This window comes from Electrophorus electricus, chromosome 3 (assembly GCF_041902795.1).
Source record: "Electrophorus electricus isolate QZ-2024a chromosome 3, ASM4190279v1, whole genome shotgun sequence".
Lineage (NCBI taxonomy): Eukaryota > Metazoa > Chordata > Actinopteri > Gymnotiformes > Gymnotidae > Electrophorus > Electrophorus electricus.
In genome coordinates this window covers 5,310,609-5,324,468 of record NC_137499.1, presented here as the reverse complement: position 1 = coordinate 5,324,468, position 13,860 = coordinate 5,310,609, and the positions used below count along the sequence as shown (strand labels likewise).

Here is a 13,860-nt window from a genome sequence, read left to right as displayed (position 1 = left end):
TGTATATTTTTCTAAAATGGACTGGTTTTAGATCATTGCTAAACTCCGAGTGTTTGGCCATCACATTGTAAGCTCATTTTATAGCCCTGGTTAACCCCTGAATAAGGACTGTAACTTGTCACTGATTTGTCTAGGCCTATGTTTGGTTCTCTGTAGATCCTTCGGTATCATTTTGCGAGTGCCTGCCCTTTGCTTGAATCCTAAATATTATCAGCATCGGGGGGAAAGCACACGAAGCTCTCACACATCTGTATCTTTTAGGTGTTGGCTTCTCTGTATCTGTCTGAAGGATCATTTCCTGTGTCTTGCTGGGGGCACACCCCAAGGGCACTATGTCCGACAGGAGTGGCTGTCCGCTAAGCTGGCACCCTGGCTCTCTCTTCCCATTCGCTAACCGCCCTTCTCAGTCTTCATGTTTCTGGGTTACATGAGACCTTTATCAGAATGAACTGCTAAATGACATTTAATTATTGATGTTATATCTAATCTGTAATTTTGTCTCTCATGAATTGAAAGTTTCTTATGAGAAAATTACTCTAATTACAATGTATTTATATATTTTTTGTTAGTATTTTATATATTTTTGCGGTTGGAGTGTAGCTTAATTATAGCTCAGGGGAATGAAGTTACAGAACATTTGAAGGACAGCCATGGTTATTTTCATTTCATTTATATTTTTTTTCAGAACATGTAAAAGAATGAGGAGAAACATAAGAGAAAATTTCTTCAACTCTCAACTCTCAATGTTAAATTAATTGTTTTATCAAACTGACAACCGCTTCCACGCTTTTATCACTTCCTGACAGTTGCATTTATGCATTTTGAACAGAGGTTATGGACGCAGTGATTATTCTTGTGTTCATAATGAACAACAGGGAAGATATCACCCAAAAAATGGCCTGGGTGGACCTTCTTTTGTACCTGAACATTTCTCACAAAGAATTTTACCCTAATATCCTGTGACAAGACAAGTTTATCAACCTTGAAAACGGGAGTACAAAGGAGTCAGTGTCAACTGTGCTGGAATTGGTGAATTAGGAAATAAATGGGACTTTTTCACAGATGTCCCGATTAAACCGCTCCTATTGTCCGAAAGTATACGTCATACCCCTTTTATCCTAGAGTGCACTGCCTTCATTAAAGTTACACAAAGACTTGCACAAAATAAGTGATAGCGCTTTGCAGACAATGTGGTGTAAACTCATGGTCAATGCTATGTTATCAGGATGCTTTGTGTGTAAGGTAAACACACACAAGACTCTGTGTTCTACTCTTGTTCTCTTGGTGGGCCATCTGGGACTGGGATAGTGTACTGGCATTAACTCAATTAGTATCACCCCAGGAATAGTGGCTTTTAGTCCAGAGGTAGCAAGTCTGCAGTGAAGGGGGTGGGGATAGGGGCAGGGCTAGGGTGGGGGCGGGGCCCAGGGAGCGAAGCCAGACGCTGGGGTGGGGGCGGGGTTGCAGGAGTGAAGCAGGAGGTTGGAACGAAGACAAATCTGAAGGTTAAGGCAATACTCTCTGCTGGCAGATGCATGTGTAACACGGCTCTCTCAGGGGAGGGGACAAACCCAGCAGACCACTTAATGATGGAATAAGTGAATATAAATAAGGTATTTCAGACGGGAGTGGAGGGTTGGCCCGCCCATGCATTTCCCCGCGCCGAGGCCCGACTCCCGCACACTCTGTGTTGGAGTGATGATACTGATAACAGCGGCTATTGGATGCTATTCACAGCTCCAGTGCGTTCACCTTGTGCAGTAGAGGATTTGTGGGCGGAGGTCCGAGTCCTGTACAGAGACAAGTCATGCTGGGTTTTGGCAAGAGCTTGGGTTGTGGGTTTTGAGTACATTTTGAGTGATGGTGAACACTGATCCGGTAGATACCAATTATAGCATACTCCCTATTAAGCAGTTGGTTTTTTTTATAGACAAGGATTAAATCATTCTCAGTAAAATCATGTATGTTAATGTGACAGTAGCAGAATTCATTTATCCTCATCAAAGCATACAAGATATGTGGACAGATGGCACATAATATGTAGTTTTAGATAAATATTCAGCTGGTAAAAATATAGATGGTATTAGAGCATTGTAGAAGTTACAAGTGTACGAGTTATAACTGATGGTGTACAAGTACAATTTCTATGAATTGTATGTGTATTTTTATGTGATGTGCATACCAAATAATGCCAAGGAATAGGATAGTTACCAGCTGAAATTATATACTATAGAATGAAACTCAATAAACTATGATAATTTGGGTTACTGATGTCATGACTGGAAATTTTCAGACTGTCCTATAATATCCAGATGTGTGCAAGAGGCCAGATTTAAATTTTGTTCATACACACAAGTAACAAGTAAGAAAAGGAAAGTGCATTCTGATTTTAAAATATTAATGTTCCCAAGTGATTTTTTGGCATATAATAAAGAGACCCTTTACAACTCACTCTCATATGCATTGTAGTCTGTGTGTGTGTGAGTGTATGAGTGTTTTGAATGAGGAAGTGGGAGAGACAGAATGTGGAAATATCCAGCTGTGAATGGCAACTCTATAGCACCATCTGCATTAGAGCTGCCCTTTCACTCACTGTGGAAATCACACACGCACACACCTGTGCATATATACTTTCCCTTGAATTGGCAGGTCTCTTATTTTCATTCTCTCCTTAGATGCATTTTTTATCACTAGATTATTTGTCTGATTGGTCTGAATGCCAGCTTCCTTCAGCGTCAATGTGTCTGATATCATTTTTGCCTTATATTATAAATGTTGATTAGCATTACTGAGACTGGTGATGGGGTGTTTTGTTGAAAAAGAGTTTCCGCAGCGTTCCTTTTGAAAAGACAAAAACAACTGCCGAAGACTTTGCATAACATAATTATACATGCTTCACAAATGAGTCCTCTGAACCACGACGTGTAGACACTGCGTTTTGGTGCTGAGGGCAGCGAAAGGACAGCGGTGCCACAGCAACCGAAACACCGTGTGTCATCTGGCACTACTGTCTACTTTGAGCCTTGTTAAGATTCTTGTGTCTATGTTTGTCTGTAGGCCTGACGCAGACAACATCTTTTTGGCTTTTCTTTCCCACTCTGTCTCTTCGCCTACCTCTCTGTTTCTTCTCAGATGTCCAGCACGTGAAGCGGCGGGACATTGTCCTGAAGCGTGAGCTGGGGGAAGGGGCTTTCGGGAAGGTCTTCCTGGCTGAGTGCTATAACCTGAGCCCTACCAAGGATAAGATGCTGGTTGCTGTCAAGGTGCGGAATGAATTTTCACTCATGTGGCCTATACTCAGTTGGGATTGTTAAGTTTGGGAAAAAGAGCTCTTCATAGGCATAGGCTGGTTCTCCCTTTTTGAAGCAGAGTATGTACAACTCTGGGAACTTTTGTCGCTGAATTCACTGCAACTTTTTTTTAATGCCTTACTGATGAAAGGTTGCTCATAAACCTTTTTACAGACGGCAGAGTACTCCAGTGACGCTATTGATTTTTTGATGTTTTAGGGGACATATATCTTTCTCTAAGTCTACAGTATCTCTTCAAGCATCACTGCTGTGGCTTGTGTAAAGCATACAGTGAATTTAGATACATGTCAAAACAAAGCCTTCAGGGTGCATCTTTTTCTTTTGCCAAAGTGATATAACCAGACATCCTGCCTTACTGTCAATATTGCTTTGCAATGACATTACCTCTACTTTTTAGGGTCCATAATGAAATTTGTGCATTAAAAATCCACTCTCAGCATCTAAACTATCTTTTTTTTTTTTTTTTTTTGATACAGCAGAGTGAATTGGTGGAGTGAAAACCATTTTGCCACAACAAATAAAGGGAAGACTCCTCTAGCGGTTAGGTAGCTCAATGTGAACTGAGAGCAAACAACCTCCCAGGCAGACAGTAGCCCGCGGTAGCACTATTGATGTGCTGTATGCTGGTCAGGGCAGCAAGACTGTTAAGGACATGCCACTCAGCTACAGGATGCTAACAGATCTCTTGACAGGGGGCTGCTTAGCCATCTGTGGTGTTTGTGCCACACTCCAGACGAACACCCTTTGCCATGCCGGAAAGGCTCGCTTTGGTATTTTGTCATGGTGGTCAGATTTTATCAGGTGCTTGCAACCCTCAGATTTTTGGACTTTTGTTGTAACACTTTGGATTATATTTCATAGAGAAATGCGCAATACTCAGATACAGTAAGGAAAATAACATTCTTTTATTTGTTTAATCTTTGTTATGCTATACATTTTGGCTTTTGGGATACTGACCAGTTATAATGGAAGAAGCTACTAAGTTAATTATAATGGAAGAAGCTATCAGTTACTTATACTAGCAAATGTATATTTGACTACTCATTATTTAACCTACTATATTATTAAAGCAGTAAGTCATGAGTGATTGTGTGTTACAGCAATTTTGTTACGGGTAAGGGCGATTTAGGTATTAAGTGCATATAAAACAGTGGCAAAAATTATGATAAATATACCATTGCTCAATAAATAAATTTAATTTATTATTATTAACAATATTCACAATAAACATTTCTTCTACTAGGTAATATAGTCCTCTAACAGACCTTTATTGCTAAGCAACACAATGGCAAAGACTGGTCTGTTCCAATGGGCAGTCATGTTAATACTGAATCCAGTCATTGTGAGGTGGTCATAGGTGTGCATATATCGAGTATTTTACAACCATTTCCAACATGGTTCAGCCAATCAGATTTTAGGACTGAAACTATCCATTTTATCTGTTTGTATTACTTTATTATGGATGCTCTCAGAATTCTCTCTCTTTTACCATTTGAGGACTGCAGCTTTTTTCTGTTTCTCTAAGCAAGGTACTGGAGCATGCTTTTCATCTAGTTTTTTATTACCACTTTAAGTAGTTTGTCTTGCTTCCACAGACTCTGAAAGACCCAACTTTGGCTGCCAGGAAGGACTTCCAGAGAGAGGCGGAGCTCCTTACCAACCTCCAGCACGAGCACATCGTCAAGTTTTATGGCGTGTGCGTGGATGGCGATCCCCTCATCATGGTGTTTGAGTACATGAAACACGGGGATCTCAACAAGTTTCTGAGGTAAGATGCCCCACTTTGCAAAAAGTAACCCCGGGACCAGCCCAAGTGCTTGTGTTGCAATAAAGCATTCATCGTAGTGCTGAACTGAACCGGTGTTTATCACGTTGGTGGAATGCTGGTCCCCGTGCCAAACATGCATTTTGATGATTGTGTCCGTCCTGAGTAATTTACCACAGTGAGCCAGCCTGCCAAGCTGCAATGGAAGTGCAAGGAAGATTGGCCAAGGTGGACATAAAAAATAATCGTTTGCCGTGGCTGTCACAAGTTATATTTAGTTAGGCTGGAATAATTCTATATAAAAGGGGTCTTTACTTCTTTACTGCAACATAACATTTATGATTGTGAGGTAATGCGAACTTACACTCTGCTCAGATTAATTATCCAGCCCTAAATATTCACCAACTGTCCCTGTACTGTACGTGTCAAATCTCTTGTGTAAATATCGCCAAATCTGTGCTGCGATTCTCTATCAACCATGTCAGGGGAAAAGTTTTGAGACTGCTCTTTTGGAGTTGACCAGTTGGCTTATAAAAGCGGTGTGATATGCAATATGCGTGATTTATTATGAAGTGGTACGCGGTCTGTCTTTTGCATACAGACAGATTCTTTTGGCTCAGCTGAGCTAGTTTTCTGAGAAATTCAAACAATGAAACAAGTCTGTTTTTTTGTTTTGAAGAATGGATGGCACCTCCAATTAGGCCTTTTGCGTGTGTGGAATTAAATTGGCCTTCAGACAGCTCAGTATTCAGCTCATAAATTGATGCAGAGTGTGTTTTACATGCAAAATGGCTTCTGCGAGGGGGGCGTTTCCCCTGCCAGGACCATCGGTGAGGCAGAAATTACATGGGAGCGCACTGAAGGAACCACCTCATGCAAATCCATCTGCAGTCAGCCGAAAGCCATTTTCAGCAAGAATGGGAAAGAGGCAGGCAAATCAACAAAGTCACAAAATCCCAAACAGCAGGTGGTTTCTGTTCAGCATGAAAGTGAAACGGCAGCCTGAGATCCCGCTTCACATCGCCCTACTTCAAAGTTCGTACGCGGCTACATTCGCCTCGGCAGGCCGTTTGTACTGGCCATAAAGTGCCTTTTTTTAATAGTGTGCCTTTTCATGATGATCTAGGACAAGCTGTTTTACGCACGTATGCCGTGCCCAGGCTGTTAGACAGGAAACACAGGCAGTCCGATGAGCGCTTCCGTCTTACCTCCCAGTTCTTTCAACTCACCAGGGCCCACGGTCCAGACGCTACGATCCTGGTGGACGGCCATCCGATGCAGAGCAGCGGTGAGCTGGGCCTTTCCCAGATGCTGCACGTTGCCACGCAGATAGCGGCTGGTATGGTGTACCTGTCCTCCCAGCACTTTGTGCACCGCGACCTGGCCACACGCAACTGTCTGGTGGGGAATGGGCTGCTAGTGAAGATTGGTGACTTTGGCATGTCCAGAGATATCTACAGCATGGATTACTATCGGGTGAGCATCAACCTACAGTTACTTTTTGACGCATGTGGAGGTTTACCTAAGAATATAAAAGCAGGAGTAACCCACTTTCAGAAAACAGTATTGAAATTGAACTTTTTATGAGTTAACATACAAAATGTTCGGTGTATCTCATTTGTGTTTATGTGGAATGCTGTGTCCATTATAAGGAATGGATGCCTCTGTACGCTGGCCTTGCACCACCAGATAGCATCTCTCTGGGGCACACAAACACACACAAACACACACACACACACACACATATACACACACACACACACACACACACACACACACACACACACACACACACACAGAGTCTGCAATATTGACAGAGCTGAGAGATTAGGAAATCATAACCGCATTGGACACATCTACTGTGTCGAGTGATTACAAATAGGGGGTCTGCCAAGCATACATTCCACACACTGCTAGTCATATTGACGTTTCCCGTCCTGCGGGGCTCGAGTGTCTGGCCGGCAGGAACACACCATTGTGTTCAGGAGAGAGAGCTGCCATTATACCAGCTGCCAATCCAACAACTTTTGTCAGGGTATTGAAAGTGGCACTGCAGCTCACTGTCTCCTAATGGCTTGTCAAGTATCCTACATATGAGATCTTTTGCTAACTATTTAACTGTTGCCAAAATTGAGTAAACCATATTCATAAAACGCACCAATGTGCATACATGTGCAACCACAAACACACACACACACACACACACACGTATGTCTTCATTGCATCCAATATTTGCAAGTTCAGCAAGACCAGAAAATGTGAGTGCGTGTTCAGTTTGAGAAATCTTGCTGAGTTATTATTGTTGAGGCTTCTGGCAAGTCTGTGCTCTCATGGATAGTCGATAACCAGCTGCAAGCAGGCAAATTCCTAGGACAGTCAGGCCAGTCAATCCCCCCACCCATTTTTTTCAACTGACAACTTGAGCAGGCCTACAGGCAAAGTCTTTCAGTTTAAAATATACAGGCATTTTGTTCTACCTGTCCCACAATGGCCATAAAACCAGAATCATACAATGTATACACTCGATTGTCTGATCATTGGTTTGGATTTTGGGCTGGGAGGGAGAGATTAAGAAGAAGCAAAACTTTTATCAGCCTTGTCCATTCTGCTTGCCCTGGTCCTAAAAGCACAAATGCCTGGTGAGGAGGTCTTATGGGGCTGTAATCCATCCCTCGCCATGCTGCACCACTTTCCATGCCACTAATCCAATCTTCCCTTCCACCATGGTACCACCAGCCAGCCTGTAATCCAGTTTACACACCAGTTCCCATTTTTCCCCTCCCATAACCATACAACAAGAATGACATTGAATGAAAAGGTAGGAGTAATTGCTAGCCCAATTTTCTTTGGAAAAAAAAGATTTTATATATATATATATATATATATATATATATAGTGTGTTTTCACAGGCTTTTTAATTTCCCACTCTGCTGGGCTAATTGCTCTAGCTTGAGCCACAAAGCCCAAGGTGATAGCACTATCGTTCACGCGCCTGTTTAACGAGTTTTAATTCGCCCTCCTTAAAAAGGGATTTGGAGTCATTTGCACATGTGGAGGAAGCAGCATGTCATCTAAACTCACCGTAGCTCAAATTAGTTTGTTTCATCTAGCAAGAAGCAGCACACAAGAAATGCTCTGTACTTTGCAGTATTAGGGGTAAATCAGAGCCAGAATTATGCTATTTGATAAAGTCACATAATTAAATCTGCTCCAGGGAGATATTAACAGAGCCAGTACATGTTGGTCTGTGAAGCATCAACCTCGGGTAACCTAAAGCTACAATAAGCAACAAAACATGCCAAGACGTAATTACGTCAGGAACGCCAGTGTTCAGCTGGGTGCACAATAGCTGGTAGTTCGATGTGGAGTTTCTTGTTATCATGCTGTCACAGATTCGATGAATTAAGAACAATTGACTTGAGTGGGAAACAGATTTGAGAATAATCCAGTCTAATGAAACAGTGTTAGCATGATCAATCCAAAATTGTTTAATCAATTTGCCTCCTATACCTGAGGATTTAAGAGAAAGAAAGAGAGAGAGAGAGAGAGAGAGCGTTTCATTACTTTAAAAATGTATTTCATTCAATAATCAATAACTTATGTCATATCCAAGACATACAAAGATCACATCAGTGTTCTGTAAAAATAAAGAAATCTTTATCACTTATATCTTAGAACATTTACTGATTAGCATACTTTTAGGTATTTTAGCAGGCATTCACAAAACTTGATACTCTGTTCTTTTTCATGTTACATATAGGCATCTGTTGGCAGACAGTATTAGCTGTTTTCCCAAACAAGAAGCCCAGGGTACCAGGCACACGTGTTGTCAAGGCCAATCATGCCATGTGTTCTGTGAGTCACTGACGTGTCGTCTCTCCTTCTCTAGGTGGGTGGGCACACCATGCTTCCTATTCGCTGGATGCCTCCCGAGAGCATCATGTACAGGAAGTTCAGTACGGAGAGTGACGTGTGGAGCTTCGGTGTGATCATGTGGGAGATCTTCACCTACGGCAAACAGCCATGGTTTCAGCTGTCCAATAATGAGGTACTGGAGAAGTTCACACATAGTCATATTTAGAACCTGAGTGTGATCTCCAAGGCGACGGTGATTTAACAGAGTCAAGGGCCATCATGGGCCTGTCTGTTCTGCTCAGAGTGTTAACATGTGACCGCATGAACACAGCAATGTTGTGGTGGCTAGCTGCCGAATCAGAGCCACCCTCGACAGTAGACGGCCTGTGCTTTACCCAAATGTGACCTGCTCGTTTATGACCATTTCTCTTCTGCAGGTCATCGAGTGCATTACACAAGGCCGAGTGTTAGACCGACCTCGCCTCTGTCCGAAGGAAGTCTACGACCTCATGCTGGGCTGCTGGCAGAGGGAGCCACAGCAGCGGCTAAACATCAAAGACATTCAGAAAGTCCTTTATGCTTTGGGCAAAGCCACACCTGTCTATTTGGACATCCTTGGCTAATGCAGATGTGCATCATCTCGCCAGAGGCTATCGCGATCCAGGAATAACCAAACAGCCCCTAACCTCACTATTCCACTGTCAAATCACCTACACGCTGGGGGTGGACTTAAGTGCCTGCAACACCTTTTTTTCAATACACTGGAATAAAAAGTTGAAAAAAAACAAACAAACAAAAAAACGATATTTAAAAACAAGTACTTTTACATTTTGTTTACTCGTACAGTATATAGTGTACAGAATTCTATGAAGCTAAAAATTTTCCTAAAAACTGAAGAATAATAGATTACAAAATTCTGTAAATGAAATGTTGCCTTTGATGTGGCAACCACATGTCTAAAGAGTAAAGCTTTCCAGTGTTTCATTTTATAAACGCATATACACATATATGAATATATTTTTATTTATTTAGTTTAATTTTGAATGGCATGGGTGCCTGTCATGTTAAGCGCTGTAGATCGATCTTAATTTCGGTTATTTTCTGATTTTGTTACTTTGTTTTTCTTTCTAGCACTTAGTCAGAGAAGCCTTACTCAGTTTGAGTTCTTTTACTAGTTAGGTCTTCATCATTGCTTTTTTTTCCCTTTTCGTCTTTTTATATTCTGCCATTTGGATTTTTTCAGTGAAGAGTTCTTGAGTGGGAAACATCTTTAGAATACTAAAATATAGGTATATTTTAATTGTATGTGATTGTACATACTGTAAATTTATATACATGTCAACTTAACTTATTTTTTTCCTTTATATGGTAGTTTTTGTCTTCTTTCCACCCAATGGTTGGTTGGTAGCATAGACCTTCTAAACACTCCAACCATAAGAGGGCATATTGTTCTGTGTGACCACTAGTGTAATACTTTAATCCCACGCTTTATGGTCAGATCACTTTCTGTATTAAGCCTGTCTGGAAATAACTGTTTTAAGACACTTCAAGGCAAATGAATGTTTATTTAGGAAACATCAGCTCCCGGAAAAATCATATTAAATGATATACTGCTTTTTTAAGGTTCCAAGACCTAATGTGAAAAAAACACAGGCTTTTAAAATACAGGCTTTTTGTCACAGTTCTAAAAAGGCACCCATCTGAAGCAATGTTTTGCAAACCTTCATAATATGTGACCAGTGCCATAGCAATTGAAGTTAACGATCACCTGGTGTTGTTGTCTGTAGCGAAACAATTCTGTGTTACTTTGGAATGGGAGTGTATATTTTACACAATATCTTTCGCAGTGTCACCATTTCGACGACTTCAGATTCTCTTGCCTATTTGCAGTACTGGAAACGTTTGTTAAAGACAAACGAGCAATGTATGTTTAGATTATGTATTAAATAAATATTAAAAGCTGTTCTGTTGGACAGGCCTTTATTTGTTGCCTTATGTGGAACAGAACATATTCAGGGACAATTTCAAAAGTTTAACTCCCATAACTCAGCATCGGTATTTGTTGTTTGCATACTGTGGATTTCCATGGAGTCATCTAAATACAGTGAATAACCTAAATGCCCCTCAGTAAACACAACAATGAAACATGCAATGAACAGCGTCTGTCCAGACAGCCTCGTGTCAGGCTGTTCTGAGCTGGAATTAGAGAAGCCGCCAGAGTCCTTGAAAGTCCTTGAATGTCCTTTAAAATGTGAATTTAAAAAAATAAAACAAGGCCTTTAAAGTACTAGAGAAGTTTTTATATATACAAATGATTGAATTTCATTGCAAAGAGCAAGGAGAGGATTACATCTGAGCCCCCTCTCAGAAGGCCAGGACAAAGAAATCAGTCTCAGTCATCAGTCTCTGAATGCTAGTTCATTTGTCATGTCACATATTTGTCACTTTCAGTGGTGTAGTCTAAAGGCAGGTTTCTTCAGACTGCAAGCACTATGCAGACAACTTGAAGCTGTGCATTTAAAATACGCATTCTGCTCACTTAGCTAAGATGAGTAGGCTATGCATTTAAGATCTTTTGTGTGCTAACATTAACTAGCTGGCTTAAGATGTTTCCTACTGTTAATGTTATACATACATATATTTATATTTGTATTTTTTATATGTAAATTTTTAGAGCAAAAAACATTTCCATAATATTATTTATGAATCATATTGCACAAGTTGAGCTTTGTTGTAGTTGCAGAAAGTCCTATTACAGTCCTATTACAGATGAGTCACGTGCTATATTCCTTAAAAGATTTAAAGGGGGGGACTAAGATGTACTGTGGCATAACTAAGAGTGAGGCCTTAGTTTAGAATGTGTTGGCACCATTTAGTGCCAATGAGATTAGCAGAGTTGCAGAAAGTGCAGTACTTTGTAATATGTTCTGACGTGTCCAATTCTGGCCACAGAAATTGTTTCTATATACGGTTCAGTAATTCTGTTCATCTGAGAGTGTGAAGTATGGATTACTAGATTTTTACGACTAACCAGAATAATCTAGCAAATCCATATTTAAACAGAAGTTTCCATCACTGAAAACAGTGAAGCCAAGATATGTAGTCATCCTGAATGAATTATTTGACACCATTCCAAAAGACCTGAAAGTTGGCCTGTTTTCTTCAGCAAGGCAACAGAATCCACTGAGTTGTAGAAAGCAGTTGCTTTTGTTTTTTCCATACTAGTCAGCAACGCCTAGGCAGAGCAAGTGTTCAGTCAAACAGAGGATGTTCTGTCCGAGCAAAGAAACAGTCTGTGAGTTGCAATGGTGAAGTCTGAGCTTCAGGTCAGACTGAACTTTAAGTTGTCATGCGCTGATTTCGTCATCCATTGAAGAACAAAGACTGCTGATAGCTGTGGCAAAGGGAAATGCCAAATATTAGATAATTAGATAAGATGAGGCCAATTAGTAGGTATGTTTTCCTGTAAGCTAAGGGTAATTTCAGTCCCCAATTGAGGCATACTTAGTAAATAAAATGAATTGTGCTGTAAATGCATTTGGTCTAAGTATGGTAAATGCAATTTTAATGTCATCCCCCTGCTTATCTGTTTAGCCATGAGGGAGCAAACGAAAAGCACACACCAATATCTAAGCAATCAGGTAAGCAGTTGGTTCTTCTCATGAAGATACTGAAGGTGTTGAAATTATTCAGTGCTACACAAAAACCCTATTCCAAAGCACAAAGCCTTCACTAATTCTTTTATATCTGTCTAATGGACATGTCTTTTAGTTTGTAGGCAAAGTGGTCCGTCGATCATTGGTATGCCAGTGTCCAGATTTTTTGTCAGACATAGGTGGCAACCCTACAGTGGTGAGGCTAAGTTACTATCCTAGCTACCTATGTAGTTAAGTGTTATTTAATAAATGCCATGAAATGTAGGTATGCTAGCATTGTCTTCAAACATCCATGAGATCCATCATTTTCAAGAAACTAGCTTCAGACATTGCATGTGAACTGACTTGTGACTCTAACAGAAACACTTGCTGGCCCAAACAGGCCAGCAACTGGCTAATCGATTTGCCTAACATACTTTTTTTCTCCCACGGGCCATTGAGCCTTTGATTATGTCGAGCCTTGTTATGATTATAATGACTATTTTGGTGCCCTACACACGCATATGACGTGTGCTGCTTCCACCATGCATTTGACAGCATTTGATCCCTTTGCATGTGATGCAAAATTTCAATGCTCTGGCCAGAAAAAGTCAAAGGGAATTGGGTATGATTGCTTCAGGCAAGACGGGATGTACTTTGGCCAATGATCACAGTTAAGGGAAATTGTACTGCAAAATTCTTTTGACCCAGGCATTCTGACATGATAACAGACTTCAAGGCACCCAAATAGAGAAAGGGATTCTTAAAACACACAAAGTTTTTTGTGTGTGCTGTTCTTTTTTTCCACATGGATGCCAAAACATATTCTTGTGCTTCCATACACTCATAGGCTTATTATTAATAATTTGTCATAAAATTGCAAGCTGTACAGAAAGTGTTTCTTTATTGCGTGTCTGAAAGAACACATCAAGAAACGTATTATGCATTTGGGTGTACCACAATCAAAGGAGGAATGTAAGCAGTCATGGTCAAGGACTCCTGCTTTGTGCTATTTGAATAAAATCAGAGATACAGATCCACTCCTTGATTTGCTCCAACATGGCATGTCTAGAAAGATCTTTTACCATTGAAATAAAGTGGAATGTCTTCCATCTTAAATGCTGCTTATGTAAATGTGAACAACAGAGTCCTTCATATGGAAAATGTTCCTACCCTATAGATACATTGTTAATTAGCCAACAAAAATGTATACAACATATTCCCAAACCTCAGACAAGGACTCTATCAATTTACCGAAACCCTTTCATTTATAACTGGCAAATAAACTGGTAGT

At 40.6% G+C, this 13,860-nt stretch overlaps 1 protein-coding gene across 1 annotated transcript in view; it reads left to right on the top strand.

Annotated features, from left to right (window-relative positions):
- The window catches only part of ntrk3b (neurotrophic tyrosine kinase, receptor, type 3b), a 78,196-nt gene extending 67,292 nt beyond the window's left edge, over positions 1-10,904 (top strand). The window contains exons 13-17 of the mRNA XM_027004547.3: positions 3,133-3,263; positions 4,907-5,079; positions 6,309-6,552; positions 8,966-9,124; positions 9,369-10,904. Of these exons, the coding sequence (XP_026860348.1) occupies positions 3,133-3,263; positions 4,907-5,079; positions 6,309-6,552; positions 8,966-9,124; positions 9,369-9,554 (893 nt within the window). The 3' untranslated portion in view covers positions 9,555-10,904. The remainder of the gene's footprint in view (positions 1-3,132; positions 3,264-4,906; positions 5,080-6,308; positions 6,553-8,965; positions 9,125-9,368) is intronic.
- Positions 10,905-13,860: the final 2,956 nt, after the last annotated feature.